The sequence below is a fragment of the Artemia franciscana genome, chromosome 1, assembly GCF_032884065.1.
Source record: "Artemia franciscana chromosome 1, ASM3288406v1, whole genome shotgun sequence".
Classification (NCBI taxonomy): Eukaryota; Metazoa; Arthropoda; class Branchiopoda; order Anostraca; family Artemiidae; genus Artemia; species Artemia franciscana.
Genome location: NC_088863.1, coordinates 66,677,733 through 66,698,201, shown reverse-complemented (window position 1 = coordinate 66,698,201; position 20,469 = coordinate 66,677,733). Strand labels below are relative to the sequence as shown.

The window sequence follows — 20,469 nt, the reverse complement described above, 5'->3', positions numbered from 1 at the left end:
GATATCCAGATAAAGATGAGAAAGAAACTTTGGCAAGTCACCTTTCCTCAACTAATTATATAGCAACCACCTGTCTGTCTCCACCTCTTTGACTGTAATATTAAAATAATAATATAAAACCTTTTCGTCAATTTGTTTAAATAGGGAAAATTCTAATTTTGGTGAATTAAGTTATCGGGTGAAACTTTTGAATTCCCCTTTTGGGTTTTGGCCCTAACTTTAGTTAGAGCAGTATCTATTCCTCAAATTAAGAAATTCTACTACAGTATATTCAGACCACAGCCACAGCTGCGGTTACCTTTTAAATAGATTAATATTCTTTCTAAATATTTATTTTATTTGGTTACGGGTCTTGAGATTTTTTCCTTGTCCTTCCTTTTAGTTAAGGTTGGGTCTGTTTAAAACCAACATTATTGAAATTTAATTCATTCTAAGATTAATTAATCTTAAGATTCGTCCCTTTCGAAGAACTCGAGTAGTGAGCCCCTTCACAGAACCTTAAAATTGTTGGTATGAGGCTAGAATAACCAGAGGTTTAAAGTGGAATAACTCACAACAAGGGAGTGAAACCTTTAAAGGTGATGTATCCCCTTTTTTCAGGCTAGTGTTCCTTGGAACTTGGACAAAGTATTTTCATGCATAGGAATTGAAATTCACTGGAATCTAGGCCTGTTTACCTCATAACAATCGTTCTCTAATGCTTATACAATAGAGTGTGAATCCAGAGGAAAAGTTTATTCACCCTCTAGCCTTTTCTTTCACCTCCCCATTCCTTTGTCGGCCGTCTATACAGCCAAGTAGCCAAAAAGTCTCTACAAAGAGGCTAGGGGGAAAGGGGTGTCTAATCGTTCAAGATTTTTCCATGCTCTTAATTCACCTTAGAGCTATTTAATTTACTCTTGGATTCTATTTGAATTACGTGGACTGATCAAATAAAAACTAGACATACGTTGCGTGAGCAACGTGAACTGTTGCGGCAACCTTTGTCCGGTTTCACCGAATAAAGTGTTGTGAGAGCAACACTTCGGTTTTGTTTCTTTACTATCGATTAAAAGCTGAAGTTGTCAGCCTATCGAAGCTTTTAAAACCTTATGTTCAAAGAAGAACGCGACCAGTAATCACATGATCAAAGGTTATTCCTCAGCGTTGAAAAAACAACAATAATAAAAGAATATCGAAAGAAGGGACTAAATTGACTTTGCAGCCAGTTGAACTTTATCCTTTTCAATCGTAGATATCGTGACGGATCAAGACTTGGAACAATATCTTATATAGTCTAGTTGGTATTATAAAACTTTCCTTAACTTTTCAGGATCAAAATACCATAGATGACACTCTATTATTTATTACGAAACTGCCTCGTTGTTTTACGTTATCGTTTGTACCCGTTGCGTAAACACTTAATTCTAGGTTACAGTGAGTATGGGTAGGCTACACCTACTAGAAAAAGTTACAAACCCCTTTTCACTAAAGATGATTGTAGCCTAACAGACGATTATTACTTACAAGCGCCCTACATGTCTTACCGCTGGAACCAACTCGGTATTATCATCAAATTCACTGGAAACAAATAATAGGTACACTAAATAGCGACATTTGCAAACCCCTCACTGCCGAAGATGATAATGAGCTAATAGCTGACCTTTCCTTACAAGTCCCCTACATGTCTCACAATTGCTATCGGATTATTTTTGATTTCAGTGTGTACCCTACTATTGAAGTTGTCAACCCCTCGAAACTTTCAAACTAGTGTACCTCATGAATGAATTTTTGTATCAAAAAATGGATGACATATACTTTGACCAGCTCATCAAGAGCTATCGATTGCCGTAAAAAAAAATTCTGTCTGTCTTAGTTCAAAAGTGGATTTTTTTACCGTAGGCCAACTTTCTAACGTCACCACTTTCACCACTTAGAAAGGAGCAAAGGATAAGCTCCAATTTCTTTAGCAATGACAGAACTTTTAAAGTTTAAAAGGTACATCTGATAACATTTCTCTACCTCAATCCCAAGTCAAAAGGAAACAAATGATAAACCCAGCGAAAATCACGGCAGCACTTTCGAACCAGTGGGAAAATACCACTTTTTTGCTTCTGTAAATTTTTCTATTTATCACTCATTTGGCTGTGGGGGCCGGGTAACTGCCGCATATATTTAACACTTATAGATTTTATTCCATCTTCAATTTGAAATTGGTGCCTGCTTGCTTGCCTGCTAGAAGGGAGCTTTCCACTCGAAAGCAGAAACATGGTTTGATGAAACGAAAGCTTGGTTGCACAACTTCAGACACTCCTCTCTGACATAGGCTACATAACTCCACTTCACTTCGCACACCATAGGCTCTGGCTCGTGGACAAGCAAAAACCATCCGCAAGAGTTCTGCGGAGCCTTCCAAAATGTAATGCCATATTCCTTAATCCGGCCTGAGGTCCACACTTTCCGTAAAAACCACACAGGTTAGACCCTTATCGGTTTCCAGGAATAAGCCGACATTGGCGGCATAGAAAAAAAAAAAAAAAAGGGACAAAATCAAAGTGTTGGTCTCGCAACACAACTAAAGAAATAGTACAATTAATAGAATTTACCTTATTTGATAACAAAGACTAAGAATTAAAACAGCATAGACCCGAGCTTTAACAAGTCATCCAAGCGTAATCTATTGTAAATAATGGAGAAGCCATAAGCTTACAATGAACCTTTTTTCTCGGTGGCGACGTTTGGGCAGTAGAAATAACTTCCTTGGAACTACAAGCACACCCTATATTACACTAATCAAGTCCGAAGTTAACCATCGGGGAAGGTTACAACTCACTTTTCTTTACCAAATTTAACAATAAAATCAAGTTGTCACCGAATTTTGAGCACGAAAGAACAAAATTGCCTCAGTCAATTACGCTGCAATATTAATTGATTGGTTGTTTCCTTAAGAGCTTTGGGTAAAGAAATTTATAAAAAGAAATCAATACGTTGAGAAGGGGTGTTCAGAAAGAAGGATTAACCAAAGTTTGCTTAAGGCAACAACCAGACTCTTTTTCCGGCCCTAGAGAGAGGGCTACCTCATAAGAAGTATCCACCTATATATCCTGAATAGTGTGCTTTCAAAACAAAGAAGATTCAAGTCAAAACAAACCAAATCGCGACATAAACGAGTTTGGACGAATTTTTTTATTGCTGACAACAAAATATATTATGAACATCTTTCTTATATTATAATATTGATTTATAAAAAATAAAAAAATCAATGAAATGAAATTTTGAGTTGTTGAGATTTCCTGGACTTAATATTAGTATATGCTAAATATTGAATTTATTTATACTCCTGCCTTCCAGTCATCTCGATAATCATAACGATTAATTTTATTTTTATTGGTGCTTTGAAAAATTAATCTGCACTACTCAAGGTACATATTGTTTTCAATAAAACGCAAATGACGCAGCAAGCCTTAGAAACCTTCCAGCTAGATGAGGAGAAAGGAGGCATTTGCCAAACTCCTCTGTCTAGTTTTTTGTTCGCTTTAAATTTGACTTGAATGTTTCATTTTATTTTCATTCGTTTTAAAACTTACTTATTCATCTATATCTGTGTCTTTTGCAGATATGATCATTTTCTTATTTACTATCTATCATTTTAAAGATATGGTTATTTCCCAGATTTAGCTATTCATTTGTATCGGCATCACTTTGATATTATCATTTATTTAATTTCTGCTTATTTTGGGTTTGGTTTTTTCTTTTATTGTTACTTTTGGTCTTTTGAGTTTGAATTATTATGTGACATATTTCTGCTGACCTTAAGTATAAAATAACCCTTTACTTTTCCTTGAAAAGCTCCCTTTTTGAACAGTGGTTTTAAATTATCATAATGAAAAGACAGTAGGTAATTAGTGCTAGAAATTATAATTCATGACAAAAACAAAGCATTTTCTTAACATAACTTAATTTAAAAAGATGAAAAAATAGGTAATCTTACAAGGGTTTTTTTCCACAACATCTGACTAAGAAGTCAAGCGTGTATGCTGGCAAGTTGTGATAAAGTACCATATCAATCTTATGGTGAACATAACTGCTTTTGAAACTTCCCCCTGGTGGCCATAATGTCATACTGATTGGGTTTTTCATCATGTAAGGATATATATACTTTTCTAAATCTGACCAATAGACGGGATTCAAGCCTGACGAGCCAATAGTATATACACATAAGCTAGGCATCCTAAAAATAGAAAATATATTAAAGTTTTTTTCTTAGTATTCCTGATAGTAAAAGCATATCAGACTTGATCACATTCAAGCTCGTTACTTTTTAGTACACTGCAACCTAAAAAAATAATAAAGAAAAGAATTATCAATAGTAATTTCAAACACTATTTATCTAAAGCCACCAACATATTAGATCTTTGAAACTTGTGGATGGCCATAAAAAACAATTCCTTCGGCGAAGAAGTTTTAAAACACGATTGACACTTTGATCAAAAATCAGAAACATAAAAAGAGGAAAACTGGGAATCCAGTGTATGATTATTAACTAACATGTTATTAGGATAAGGGGGAAACATTCTTTAAATTTTGGTTTTGTAGTATTGCCAAATGTTTCAGGTTTAATGTCTACGATTGTCCATGGTCCAAATGTCAGCTACAAACTCTTAAAGAACGGCCTACAATAGATAAAGGTTAAAAATTTGGTTAGACAAACTGTTCAAGAGAAAAATCGTCATTGAAGTTCACTTATTTACGATAACTATTATTCTCACTAACACTAACAGTAAAATTGTTGCAAAATAGAACTTATATTAATTTCAAAAAAGAGCTTGAAACCCATCAAAAAGGGCGTTGGATTTCAATAAAAATTGTACAATTCAATTGCCACCGTCAAAAACCATATGAGGAAAATTATGGCCCCCATGTTGGTGCCACGACCGTAGCTCTGTGCCACAAAATGGCAGATAATGCCATCAGGGGGCGAAATTAAAGGCAATGCGCTCATTGAAATACAAATATTATATAGTGAAGATTGAAAAAAAGTGCTATGTCAGCAATTTCTGATTAAACATTTGTCTGTAGTGATGGTGTAAAGGTGCTCACCCTGAAGTATTACTTATCACTGGTACAAGATGTGTATTCAAACTTAATGAAAGTCTCAGTCTGGGTAGGACAAATCAAATTTTTTGAATGAGTCTTGTAATATTATTTTTAAGCAGTACAGCCCTTTTTGCAATTAAGTAAGTATTTAAATTTGAATTTAAAAGTTTATTTATCTTATAATTATACTGTTCCCTCAGAAATACATCTATTCGAAAAAATTAATCTACTTCCAATAGACTAATGATTGGCTTTTCATAGGAAACTCTATATTTAAAATTCATTTGCTAAGGAAATGTTCACAAATTAACTCCTTAATCATTTGTGTGGATATTCCTAGTTAATGGACTGAATCTTCTTTGGAAAATATATTTTCATGTTCAGATGATGGTCATTTTATTCTCACCTATGAGTAAAGTGTTGTACTAAATACATTCTTCGTAAATTTACCATCAATAAAAAAATATATAAATTAAATAACTTTTTTCTTATTCTTGATTAGAGATTTTGGAGAAATTAATCAGGGCAAATTGTAACATTTTTAAAAACATTTTTGCAATTTCTTTTTTATCATTTTTTGTAATCAATCTTCTGGGAAAACAGTTTCCCTCTTTCAGCTCGATTTTTTAACTTCATAAAACCTCGTGTTTATAATTGAAATTTCTTGAAATTATCTGGCTATTCTTCTAACGTCACTTTTTGCAACTTTTATTTTATTTATAACCTCAATTTTTTGCCATTACTAGAATGATGTCTTGTGACTACAAGTTTTTAGTGTAGTTTTTTCCAAAATCCAAGTACGAGTGCTTTTTTATATAAAAAAAAAACTATTTAGAATTTGTAGCTATGTATAAAACAAAATAATTACTTCAAAACTAGATTTTAAGACATATCTTTTTTTGAGGGGGGGGGCAATTTATGAAAGGATTTGAAACAATTAATTAAATATAATTATTAATATAAGTCAAAGTTAAAGCGCGCAGAAATTGCTATGAGTAAATAAATGGACCAAGAAGAAAAAAAAATAAATGAATAGTAGGGTTAAACTAAAAAAATGACTGATCTTGCTATGAATGGATCTAACTTAAAATGAACGTATCAAAATGAAAAATTCAAATTTCAAGAATAGAAAAAATCTCATATATAACTGTGGTTACAACCCATAAAGTCCTGAAGGACTAATATGTCATTTGTGCTCCTGTAAAACGTCTTAATGACATTTTTTTTTTTTTAACTTATAACCTTAAAATTCCGAAACTGCTCAAACTTTTAGGCACTTTTTTTATTATCTGTCTCGTATATAAAACAATCAATCTCATTTCATTAGTGTATTATGAAACAAATTCCCAGAATATTTTTTACCTTTTAAAAATGTTTATGTCAAAAGAATTGAATATCAGCTGATGAAACGTTTATCTATTTTCCAAAAAAATCAGTATCGTTCAAATAAAATTCAAAATAAATTTGAAAATATCGCTTCAACAAACCAAACATATCACTTAAAAACCCTTTGATGTTAATTTTTTAGTTAGTAGTCGATTATTTCTGTTTTCAAAGGAATAAAATAAAAAAAGCATTGGCAAATAATTGCCCTTTAAAAAGAGTTGGACAGCACAGGAAAAAAAGTTAATGACATCATCAAATAGCGAAGTGGATCAATCTTTACGTTATATATCATGCATATGCCATTGAATATAATTTCTGCATTTAATCTCTCTTTTAAACTTGTCTAGCGTCTCGATTTGTTTGTTGTTTTGTTGTTAGCTATAACAAAAGCGTACTGTTTGGTATACTTCTCAACATGAAACACTTCTGTTATAAACCCCGGATTGGGGGGGAATTATATGGGAAGTTACTACTACTTTTGTCCTAATTTCATGCGCTACACCAGTGATTTACATATTTTTTGTATAATTTTATAAGATGCCTATATGGAAAACCAGAGGGAGGAGCGGGTAAATTGTTTTTTTTTTTTCTGCAGGATCCGAAAAAAAACCCAGAGAATTCACACATTTTTATGTGATCACTTAAAACTGAGCTAATTCGAACAAAAGGCAACAATAAGAAAACGCAAACTAATTTTTTCAAATCGCCAAACGAATCAGCTCATCTGAATAAGATAAGTGAATCCAGATTTGTGCCGGATTCACACGCATGAGATTTTCCTTTGGAAATCCAAGAGTAAAAGCCCAAAGCTTGCTAACACGGAAAGTTTTTACATTCGTCTCTGTGAAATATCATTTGTTTAAATTTCCCCTAGTTTAAAAACTATATATTTCTTAATATATTTCCCTTAGCTTTAGATAAAATTTACATTCTGGACTTGTGTGTGATAAGAGTTTACGACAATAACGAAGTTAAATAAAATCCAAATCTTCATTGCATTTTTTATTCATTCGTAACACCTGAGTTTTAAGTTTCAAAAAGGTGAGTAAATTCGACCTTATTTGTATAATTAGCTAATTTACCCCATTTTGGATATATTTATCCTAACATTATTTTTTTCTATTTCCTCAATGCAATCGGTTTAACTATTTTTTTAGCTTCAGAATTCGTCTGTCATGTTATTTCCCTGTGTCCTCTGTTGATTTTACTATTTCCCTTTATTAAGTTTTTTTGCTTTGCATAAATTCGTTAATGGCTATTTTTCGGCATCGAAAGTCTTAACATTACTCAGGTGTTTCTTGTGAGTTTTACTCCAAAAAAAATATTGTTGAGGTACAACAACCTCATCTTTTGAGGTACAACAATCAGATCTTTAAATTGTCGTATATCGTCACACATACCTGTGTTCTACGGTATGCCAAGCAGCAGAAATCATCAGATTTGTTGGATATTCAGCAGGTATTAAGTCAGTGATCATGTGGGTGTGGCAGTATAAGGTTCTGAAAATTCCTGCGGCACAGCCAGCAACAAATCCTGTTGGCCCGTTGATGCTATCTACCCACCCGGGCATTGGCTCTTTCCATGATGAGGTGACTAAAAGACGATTATGTTAAAGAAGTTGCAAATTGATGTGTTTTTAAAGTAAATGAAGCAAACATGGCTTTAAAATAGCCTGCTAAAAGTAAGGTGGACATGAAGCCAAAAGGTCTGAATTGCTTTTTACAGTTCATTGGTTAAAACAACTAACTAAAGACAACATTATATTTCAGAAAACATCGCCTATACATATATATATATATATATATATATATATATATATATATATATATATATATATATATATATATATTCTAGGCTCAGGTTATGTTCACAGCGATTTAGAACCAGTGATTAATCTATTATATCCCACTGAAAGGGACATTTTAGGGTTAACAGTGCAATATGGGTGCTGTGGGGGGTAGTTCTTCTATTGCAAAAACGTAGATTTTAATGAAAAATGATAGTTTCCAAAATTGATCCATTAAAAGCTGTACTTTATCCTGAAAAGGGGGGATAAACGCCCTAATATCAAGAATAATTCTATTTTGCTGTGGAAAGCAAACTCTCTTTACAAAAAAATAACAGTATAATTGCTAACTACTTCAAAGAGGGTAGAAAGTTGTCAGAAAATGGGTTAGTAATTGGGCAGTGACTTGACCGGATAATTGCATGCTGTAAAATCCCCCAAAAAAGGCTTCACATGTGTATCTAGATTCTTAATAAATGTCCCACTTTTGCCAGAAGTCCCAAGAAACCATGGGGAAATTAAACATCTCAAAAAATTTCGGGGGGGGGGGCGGGTCTGAAGGCCTCCCTGCGCACGTGCAAGATATATATATATATATATATATATATATATATATATATCTATATATATAAAAATAAGTTGTCTGTCTGTGGATGTGTGGATGGATGTGTGGATGGATGTGTCAGGTGACGTCACCTGAAAAAACTGGATTAGGTGACGTCAAAACTGAAAAAACTAAAAAAAGACAAAAACTACAAAAAAAACTAAAAACTAATAAAAAAAATAAAAAAGCTAAAAAACTAAAAAAACTATAAAGGTAAAAACCAATAAAAAACTAAAAAAAAAACTGAAAAAACTAAAAAAAGGCAAAAACTACAAAAAAAAACTAAAAACTAATAAAAAAAGTAAAAAAGCTAAAAAACTAAAAAAACTAAAAAAACTAAAAAAAGGTAAAAAACTAAAAAAAATAAAAAATAAAAAAAAACTAAAAAAAAGGAAAAAACTGAAAAATAAGCTAAAATAAAGGTAAAAACCAATAAAAAACTAAAAAAAAAAAGGAAAAAACTAATAAATGACGACACTCAAAGAGAAAGCGACCAGGACAAAAAACTAAAAAAAAAAGGCAAAAACTACAAAAAAACTAAAAACTAATAAAAAAAATAAAAAAGCTAAAAAACTAAAAAAACTAAAAAAAGGTAAAAAACTAAAAAAACTAAAAACTAAAAAAAAACTAAAAAAGGTAAAAACTAAAAGAACTAAAAAAGAAAAAAATAAATGACGACACTCAAAGAGAAAGCGACCAGGACAAAAGGAATGTTCGATTAGCAATCAACAAAGCACCGGGACACAGGGAGTATAAATGACGACCAGGACACAAGTAAAAAAAAAAATTAACAAAACTAAAAAGAAGGTAAAAACTACAAAAAAACTAAAAAGAAAAAAAAACTAAAAACTAATAAAAAAAATAAAAAATCTAAAAATCTAAATAAACTAAAAAAGAAAAAAAAAGGAAAAAAATAAAGGAGAAAAACAAAACTAAAAAACGAATGTATATACAGACCGGTACACCGGGATACAAATGACGACCGGGACACAGGGAATATAAATAACGACCGGGACACAGGGACACAACTACAACGGGGACACCGGGGGAAACAGGGGGATATAAATGACGACCGGGACAAAAAAACTAAAAAGAAATAAAAACTAAAAACTAATAAAAAAAACTAAAAAATCTAAAAATCTAAATAAGCTAAAAAAGAAAAAAAAAGGAAAAAAATAAAGGAGAAAAACAAAACTAAAAAACGAATGTATATACAGACCGGGACACCGGGATACAAATGATGACCGGGACCCGGGACACAGGGAATATAAATGACGACCGGGACACAGGGACACAACTACAACGGGGACACCGGGGGAAACAGGGGGATAACCTGACAATCTATTTATATGCAAAGACAATGGGACAGCAAAGAATGTTGTATATTCGCAAGTTTTACGTAGTTAAAACCATATATATATATATATATCTATATTCACAGGTGGGACATAGGGACACAACTACAATGGCGCGTAACTATTATGGCGCGTAACGACTTACGCGCGCGGGGGGGCTTGGGGGGGGCGCGAAGCGCCCCCACCAACTAGGTGTTGGGGTGGCGCGAAGCGCCACCCCAACAGCTAGTATATATATATATATTAGAAAGTCGAGATCCCAAGAATAAAACCAACTTTTCTAATAAATAGCATCAATTAATTAAATAACTACTTAAATACTACTTTGAAAAAAATATATTATTTCAGGAACAACTCTATTTGTAAAAAAAAAACACAACAGTAAAAACAGAGATATAGCAGATGGTAAAAATCTAGTTATGTTGTAGTAATTTAAGACAGTCTTTGACCTTGTAATAAAGAAGGAATTGGAAAAAATGAGCTAGGTTAATACTATAATTTGTATAATATACATTATTCCGTATCAGAATGGCATTTTTTATGACATATTGGTGTGTTTTGCACTGATGATACAATTTTTGTTAATTTTGATTATTTTGATTGTTCAATGATATTTCATTTTTTACTTACTAGGCAAAACTTTATTGAACGAACAAACTCTCCTCTTATATGTTTAAACTTAGCAAAACAGATAAAACTTAATAGCGGCTTTGGTCAGTATGGCCTTAGAGATATTATAATACATCCACCCTTCGATGTCTGGTAAAAACTACCAGTTATCTTACCTGAATTTAGTGAAGATACTGGCATCGTGGAAGTTATAAAATGTTCGGTAAATTTTAGAATTTCACAAAATGATACTATTTTTGTGAAGGTATTTTTCCTGTACTTAGTTGGCTTATTGAGAATAGACCTTTATTTAAAGATGTCCATAACACCTCTACAAGCCTAGTATCACCTAAAGTTGATTTACTGATTTATATATATATATAATGAAAAGAGAAATCACCAATGCAACAGCACAAACACATAAAAAAAAAAAAAAAAAAAAAAAAAAAAAAAAAAAAAAAGAGAGACAGAAGGAGAAAAGGAAGACTGTTTTCCTAAATTAGTGATTAATATAGACCAGCACTTGAATGAGGCCTTAAACCCTACTCATCCATACAATCACATAGGTCAAACAGCATAGCCATACACAATCAACCATAAAGAATAATCCATGGACCGGCAGTCATGTCGTCATGTATAACGTGACGTCACGTATATATATATATATATATATATATATATATATATATATATATATATATATATATATATATATATATATATATATATATATACATATAACCATTAGTCTTCAGTCCCACTTTCTAAATCTATAATAAGAGATGGGACACGTTTTGACAGCTAGGGCACGTTTTACGAATGAAGGATGACAAATTGCCAATGAATGTCCTTGTCTGCCAACCATTTTAGGCCAAATGAAAAGCATGGGGCGATCCGTTTTGGGTCTCCCGATTGAGATGGAAGGATATAGTTTGGAGAGATTAAAGACAAATTAAACATTTCTGGGAGGGTGTAAGGGGAAGGATTTGAATAGATTGGGATGGAGCAGGATCGAGTGTAGCTATGCTGGCTTCAAGTGGCTTGGTGATACAGTGACTTGATAGTAGTAGTAGTAGTAGCCATAAGTACTTTCACAAAAATCCTAAAGAATGTCTATGAACAACCATTAGGATGGCATGTACACAAAAGGTAAGAAATATATACCGATAAGATTCATATAGAAATTGGCCAGAAGAACCAGAAGGTAATATTAAAAATGTAATCGTCAAAAAGGCGATATATGGTATTTTTGCGTCAGATCTAGATAAAAGAAAATATTAATCCTATTAAAATAGATGACTTACCGATAGTGGGCCGAATAATGGCAACAGGAAACGGTAAGCTCTCATCTCTTATTACGTGTTCTCCAAGTCCTTTGGTGTAGGTGTAAGTATTTGGCAGTCCGTTAAGGAGGCTAAAAATAATAATAAGCTATGAAAATAATTCGGAAGTTGAATCATTTCCTAGAAACACTATATTGTGTGAGCAAGGTCGTATCAAGGATTTTTGTTCGGAAGGAGGCTTTGTTGAGGGGAGGGGGCTCCAAAACACGTTAAACATTGAATGTTTGTTTATATGAATTTCCATTCGAACAGAAATTTCAGGGGGATTGAACTCCCTGACCCCCGTGGATACCGTCTTGATAGCGAAGATTCTCTCCTCGAGAATTTTCATAATTGAAAAATTCCTGCAGTCCTGAAGTATCAAGCTGATAAAACATTTGCTTTTCCTTTCACAGTTTACTAGACTTCTTGTTTTTATTTAATAACGAAAATCGGTACTAAAAGTTTTATAATATCTTCTTGTTGCATTCAGCTGAAACGGTCTCCAGATTGCCATTGGCCAATGGCCAATGGCCAGATTGCCATTGCCAATCTGGAGAGGAAATCTCCAGATTGCCATTTGATCACTCTTTTGAGATACTCTTTGATTACTCTTTCAATAATTAAGTGGAAGCAGAGTGGCGTTTGGATTGACCTTTCAGTCTTTAGAGCGCCTCCAATCAAAAGAGTGTGTCCTGTCCATCTTAACCTTCTATTCATAACAACTCTAAGAAGTGGGATAAAACTTTATTTTCATAGAACTTGAAGCGTGACAAACGGTCATTCAAACAGATACTTGATGTTACCTTTGGAAAGTATTAGTAAGATATGATGTTCCACTGCCCCAGTAGCTGAGGAGAAATATTGGATAAAAAAGATGCCATCGATGCAGAATATCGTAGTTCCATCCACATATCCTGTTTTTCAAGCCAATGTATTTTCCTCACTATTCAAGCCAAGGTGCTCTACGTTTTCTACATAGGGGGTCCGGACAAGGCAATTCTAATAGAATACTTTGTGTTATGATCTGATAGCATTTTTAGCTATTGTTTTTTTTTTAATATGGGACGCAATTGTCAAACAGTTCGTGGTAACGAACTGTAGTAAGGAGCGACCCGGCTCAATAGTAAACGAAACTCTAAAAAGCGGAACTTTGATGCTAAGAGATCCATCAAAAGAATCGTTCATGATGATTTTAAATATATAAGTTTCATCAAATTTAGTCTTTGTCATCAAAAGTTACGAGCCTGAGAAAATTTGCCTTATTTTGGTAAATAGAAGAAACAACCCCTAAAGGTCATAGAATCTTAACGAAAAGCACACCATCGCATTCAGCGTATCAGAGAACCCTATAGAAAAAATTTCAAGCTCCTATCTACAAAAATGTGGAATTTCGTATTTTTTGCCAGAAGACAGATCACGGGTGCGTGTTTATTTGTTTGTTTTTTTTGTTTTGTTTTTTTCCCAGGGGTCATCGTATCAGCCAAGTGGTCCTAGAATGTCGCAAGAGCGCTCATTCTAACGGAAATGAAAAGTCCTAGTGCCCTTTTTAAGTGACCAAAAAAATTGGAGGGCACCTAGGCCCCCTCCCAATCTCATTTTGTTCCAAAGTCAACGAATCAAAATTCTGAGATAGCCATTTTGTTCTGCATAGTTGAAAACCATAATAACTATGTTTTTGGGGATGAATTACTCCCCCACAGTCCCTGGGGGAGCGGTTACAAGTTACAAACTGTGTCCAGTGTTTACATCTAATAATGGTTATTGGGAAGTGTATAGACGTTTTTAGGGGGTATTTTTTGGTTTGGGGTGGGTTTGAGGGGAGGGGGCTAAGTGGGAGGATCTTTCCTTGGAGGAATATGTCATGGGGGAAAAGAAATTCAATGAATAGGGTGTGGGATTTTCTAGCATTACTATAAAAAAAACAATGAAAAAATAAACATGAAAAAGTTTTTCAATGGAAAGTAAGGAGTAGCATTATGACTTAAAACGAACATAGATTATTACGCATATGAGGGGTTCTAAAAATACTTCAGCATAAAGAGCAAGGTATTTAGGAGGAGCTCTTTATGCTAAAGTATTTTTAGTAATTTCAACTATTTATTCTACGGCCTTTCTGATTCAGTGGTGATTCTTAAAGAGTTGGGACAAAACTTAAGATTTAGTATAAAGAGCGATGTATTAACGAGGGGACAAACCCCCTCATATACATAATAAAAAAAATAAGAATATAAAAGTTTGTTACGTAAGTTATTTCTTAAGTTACGTATATTTTCTACTAATAAAAACGTTCGTTAAAAATTAAAAGTTCTAGTTGTTTTTTTAACTAGCCGAAAAATTGGAGGGCAACTAGGCCTCCTTCCCCATTCCTTATTTCTCAAATCGTCTGATCAAAACTAAGAGAAAGCCATTTAGCCAAAAATAAAAGAATTAATATGCAAATTTCATTTTAATAATTTACGTGCGGAGAGCCAAAATCCAACATGCATTAATTCAAAAACATTCAGAAATTAAATAAAAAAAACTAGTTTTTTAACTGAAAGCAAGGAGCGACATTAAAACTTAAAACGAACAGAAATTACTCCGCATATGAAATGGGTTGTCCCCTCTGCAACCCCTCGCTCTTTACGCTGAAGTTTGACTCTCTGCCACAATACTACTTTTTAAAACAATTAAAAACTTTAGCGTAAAGAGCAAGGCGTTGAGTAGGGGACAACCCATTTTTTATACTGAGTAATTTCTGTTCGTTTTAAGTTTTAATGTCGCTCCTTACTTTCAGTTAAAAAAACTAGTTTTTTTTTATTTAATCTCTTACTATGTTGCTAGCTGCCGCAGCAGCCCGGATATTCCTTTGCTGAAGCACCCTTGTTTCAGAGCAATACTTGTTCGCTGTCATTATAGTGACTTTAAATATTTCAGCTTGGGCTTCCGAACTTGGTTCTTATCCTTCAAAACTTTTTGGAACGTAAAAAGTATCCCAGGATTTTCACTATTAAACTTTTTACTTCATCACTCCGTTAACCTCCTTTACTAAAAAATAAAAGTTTTTCAACTGAAAGTAAGGAGCAAATCAAAACTTAAAACGAACATATGTTATTACATATATGAGGGGAGTTGGCCCCTCCTCAAAACTTCACTCTTCACGCTAAAGTTTTTAGTATTTAAAAAAAAACAAAAAAAACTTCTTATTGTTCTAGTTAAACGGCCTTTCTATTTCAGGAGTTGTTCTTATAGAACTGAGATAAAAAGTCAAACTTTAGGGTAAAGAGTGAGGTGCTGAGTATGGGGATACTCCCTCATACACGTAATAAATTATGTTTGTTTTAAGTTTTGATGTTGCTCCTTGCTTTCAGTTGAAAAAATATCTTTTTAATTTGATTTCTGATCGTTTTTCAAATAATGCCAGAAATCTGGCTCCCCCTCCATGAAAAATTCTTTCCCCCACAGGAAACTTCTTCTCACTTAAAATACCCACCACCAGGAAAGTTACCCCCAGATAATACCATTGTCCCTGAAAAATCCACTAAAAAAATTTTTAAGGACGATTCCAGTTGAAAACCTTTTCTTAGTACTCTTTCATTTGCGAAAGACTAAGATTATAACAACAAGACCTTCGAGGTTGATACAGCCCCCGAAGCCAGGGGGCTAGAATTGTGAGTTGTAGCCTAGGGGCATATAAGGCTTTTATGGAAGGAGTGGCCGCATAAATTTTAAAGGTTGCTCATTTGATTGTAAATTGAAAATTGTAGTCCTCTTTTAACAGTCGAAAATTATAGGAGGGAAACTACCCCCCCCCCCCCGCACTACGCCTTCGTTTCCCCAAACGCACCTCATCAAAATTGTTAGAGAGCCATTTTTTTGAAAACAGTCCAAAGAACGTATAACAATGCAAAAATAAAGCCAGTAGAAATAAATTCCTACAGTAATTAAAACTCAAAACGACCAGACATCATGGGTAGTGCAATACAGCTGCTGACGTAAAGAGGGATATGGGCGTAATGCGTTTTTTATTCATTTTTTCTCGCTTGTTTTCTGACCAACGCCCTTCATATAGAAGGAGTTTTGGAAGAAACTTTTAAAGGAGTTAATCCGATTATAAATTGAAAATCTAGTGCCCTCTTCAATGTCAAAAGCGATTGGAGGGCAGCCAGCCCCACACTTCCATTATTTTCCTAAACCCGTCCTATTAAACTTTTGACATAGTCATTTTGTTCAGCACTCTTGAAAGGTGCAGTAATTATATCTTTGAGGATGACAACCCTCCCCCCATCCCAAAGCCCTCGGGGCAAGGGTTATAAGTTGTACTAGTTGCCTTTGTTACCATATAAGGTCATTGTGGAATTGGTAGTTGCATAAACTTCGGAGGGGGCTCATTCACTTGGAAATCAGAAGTTCTAGTTCCCTTTTTAAGAGCCTAAAATGATCAAAGGCCAACTAGTCCCCCTCCACCACGTCCACTTTTCCCAAATTACATCTGACAGAAAATTTGAGATAGCCATTTTGTTCAAAATAGTTCAAAGAACATATAACAAGGGCTTCGGGGTTGACGTAGTCCCCCAGGTACCGAGGTCAGGGGTTGTAACTATGCCCTGGGAGCAAATTAAGTGTTTATGGAAAGGGTAGCCGTAAAAACTTTAGAAGAGGCCTATAACATTGGAAACTGAAAGTTCTGTTTTACTTTTTAGAGTCAAATGTGGTTTTAAGTGCAATTTAAGGTACCCTCTCCTCGACTCCCTCTTTTCGACAAACAGATCGATTGAAATTATGAGATAGCTATTTTGTTCAAAATAGTCCAAAGAACATATTATAATGCCTTCATGGGTGACACACCCCCAAGAGCTTAGGGGTAAGGCTTGTAAAATATGGCCCGGGGCATATAAGGTTCTTATGGGATGGGTGGTATCATTAAAATTTTTAGACGGGGCCGACTTGATTGGAAATCAGTGGTTCAAATACCCTTTTTAAGAGTCAAAAGTGATTGGAGGACCAACCAACATTCCCTATCCCAACGACCATCATTTTCTAAAACCTATCTGGCCAAAATTTTTAGGTAGCCGTTTTGTTCAGCATTGTTGAAAGTTCCAGTAATTATATCTTTGGGCATGTCAACGACCACCTCCCACAGCCCCAAGGGACAATGGCTATAGGTTAGACAATCCGTTCATTGTTTAAATATAGTGTATGTTTGGAATAGCGTTGCGTATTAAGATGCAACTTCTGTTGCATCACGAAGAGGATGTTCAACTGGCCAAAAGACACCATACACCTGCTACTACTGCTTTTAATACTGCTGCTGCTACTGTTACTACTACTACTACTAATGCAATACTAATATTGCTCTTACTGCTCCTATGACTACCACTACTACTATGATACTAGTACTATTAAGGCTGCGTGTATGAAGATAAAAATTAGACAGAATATTGAGAGCCAAAATTTTTATACTAGTTACTACTATAATAATTATGGTCTCTTCATACGGCCAAAATTTTGAGGTAGCCGTTTTGTTCAGCATTGTTGAAAGTTCCAGCAATTATATCTTTTTCACTTAATAAAGTGAAAAAATCTTCAAAGCCAAAGATTACCACAAATCACCGTCGATAAATAAATGAAACCCAAAACAAACAGAAATTAATATAAATAGCCGAGTCAAACTCAAAACACGCAGAAACCAATATGAGTAGGGCTGACACACCGATTGCTTTCTTTAGAGAAGAATATAATTTGCAATTTCCTGAAAAGAAAATACATTTTAAATGTTTTCACTTTTTTAGCTTTAAAATTAAAAACTATTAAGACGCTAATGAATAAATGTCAGTATAGGTATATTAAACTGTTATTCCTCAATCAATATTTTTCCTTTCTAAGACTACATCGAAGACTTTGAAAACTTATTTCTTAAAATATTTCTGTCCATCTTTTACAATTTCAAGTTTTAAACTCTCCAGTTTCCTGTTCAACTCTTCCAAGAAAATTCCCCTTAACTTTTCTTCCTAGATCCAACGCAATTCCACTTCTTAAGCTTCAGCCTTGGACTAACACAAAACATTATACTAGGCATAACTCTATACTAGAGGGTGATCTTTCTTAGGTAACGCTCTAGCGTACTCAATGGTAAAGAGCCACTAGGTCTGAAGCTCTTTAACGAATAAATAAACGAATTATTTATTAAATTTTTTTCCAGGACCCCTTTATGTGAAATGTATGGTCTTTAAAACTACACAGTGCCTTATTCCACTGGAAATTGAAAGTTTTGGACAACTCTCTAAGAGTCAAATGAGCTGAGAGGGTAACCAGACCTCGTTCCGTGCCCTTTCCAGCTGCACTCCCCCTAAGATAGCTGATCAAAATTTTGACAGAGTCGTTCTGATGAAAATAGTATAAGAGTTATGCAAATATGCTTCAGAGAACGATTTACCTCCAAAACCCCTAGGACAAGAGCTGTAAGTTATATAAGTTACCCATTGCTTACATATGAGGGTCTTTAATGGACATAGGTGGCATTTTAAGGGAGGGGATTTTGAAGAGTGATGAGAGGGCAACTAGACCCTCTTTGCTAGTTTTAGATTCATCCCCGCCCCCCTAGACACTAATAAAAATCTTGAAAAGGCTATTTTATTCAAGAAATTGAAAAGGTCTAATAGCTATGCCTTCGGGGATGCCATGCTCTCCTCCCACAGCCCTGGGATAAGTATTATAAATTATGAAATTTGCCCATTACTGATCCTGGGGAAAGATCGCCCTTGAGTGCGCCAGAACTGGCTAAAGATGTTAGTGTGAAACTTCAGAGAATGTTGAGGGGTATGTTGGACTACCCTTTCTGGGTCACTACTATTACTACTGGTACTGAGACTGCAACTGCGACTACTTGCGACTCTAAGTACTTGGTACTCCGACAACTCCTAATTGTGACAACTTTTGGGAAATTTAGACGGGTATCTTGAACAAAACCAAAACTCGTTATGTGTTTGCTGATTGTGGAAAAGGTGCATGAGCAATATCTCAGGTAGGGGTGAGGGTATTAAGTGCAAACTTCCAGATCTTTTTGAGAGGGATATTAGAAAGTGATTGGAAGGTAACTAGCCTCTCTCTATTTCCTTTTTCTATGTCCCTCTCCATAGTGATCTTTATTCTGAAAAAGTATGTTTGTTTAAAATTGTCAAAATCTAATAATCATGCTTCCTGGGATACCATGCCCCCCCACAGCCGCCTGGGAAAATGATTGTCAATCATAAGGTTTACACATCATTTACATGCAGAACTTATCATTGAGATATAGGGAAAGGTTTGATCTTGGGTGTGTCTAAAGAGGCTAAATGTACTACGGTGAAGCCTCAGGAAATATTGAATATACTTTGAACTAAATTCAAATGGTGTATCTGCAAAATTTCAGAAATGTGTCAGGGTATGAATTTGTAGCCCTTAGGGCCACTACTATTACTACTGCTAATTTGACAACAAATGTGACCACTTGTGACAGCGACTATTTCTGCCTGTGACTAGGACTACATTTACTTACGATTGCGACTCCTTGCAACGGTACCAGCTTTCAGTTTCAAATGAGACTACTTACGACTGTCAATATTCGCAAATGTAACCACAGCTGCTTGGGACTGTGGCTACTTTCACTTACAGCTACTTCCAGAAAATACTGAGGCAAATACTGAACAAAATCAAAACACACTATATGCATCTGGGTTGCATATATACCCATTGCATATATACATGATTTATCATTAGAAAACAAGGGATGGTCGATCCTGGGTGTGTCCGAAAAGGCCAAGGGTGAAATCTCAAAGAGTGTTTAGGCTGATGCTGAACTACATCTGCTCTCATTTGAAACTTTCAAGGTCACTACTAGTACTGGCACGGCAATTACGACTTGTCGTGACTGGGGCTAATTGCAAGTACAACTACTTGCGATTGTGATTCATTGTAGCTGTGACTACTTGTGACTTCTATTTTGGAAACTTGAAACTTTGACTAGTTCTGATTTCTATTAAGACAATTTGTGACTGCGACGATTTGCAAATGTGACGGTGACTACTCGCGACTCTGACTACTTGCAAGTGCTGCAGCGAACAGTTGTGATTGTGAGTGCAACTCCTTGCAACTGCTGCTACTTTTATTTACAACTTACTTTTAGGAAGTACTGAAAGTGATTTTGAACAAAACCAAAAAACATATTGTGAGGCCTTTTCCAAACTGGTGCAGTCATAATACTTAGGAACCTGAGTGTAACTAACCTGAAACTTTTAGGGCATTTTAAGAGGGATGATGGAGAGTTCTTGAGGAGTAAGGAACCCTATCTTTCCTGTTTAAAAGCTTCAT

The 20,469-nt window shown here is 34.5% G+C and overlaps 1 protein-coding gene across 1 annotated transcript in view; it reads right to left on the bottom strand.

The window, feature by feature from the left end:
• LOC136033074 (putative fatty acyl-CoA reductase CG5065) overlaps window positions 1-20,469 on the bottom strand; it is an 87,628-nt gene that overhangs the window by 19,646 nt on the left and 47,513 nt on the right. The window contains exons 5-7 of the mRNA XM_065713676.1: window positions 12,121-12,230; window positions 7,863-8,055; window positions 3,971-4,210 (exon numbers count right to left, since the gene is read on the bottom strand). Coding sequence (XP_065569748.1) covers window positions 3,971-4,210; window positions 7,863-8,055; window positions 12,121-12,230 — 543 coding nt within the window. The remainder of the gene's footprint in view (window positions 1-3,970; window positions 4,211-7,862; window positions 8,056-12,120; window positions 12,231-20,469) is intronic.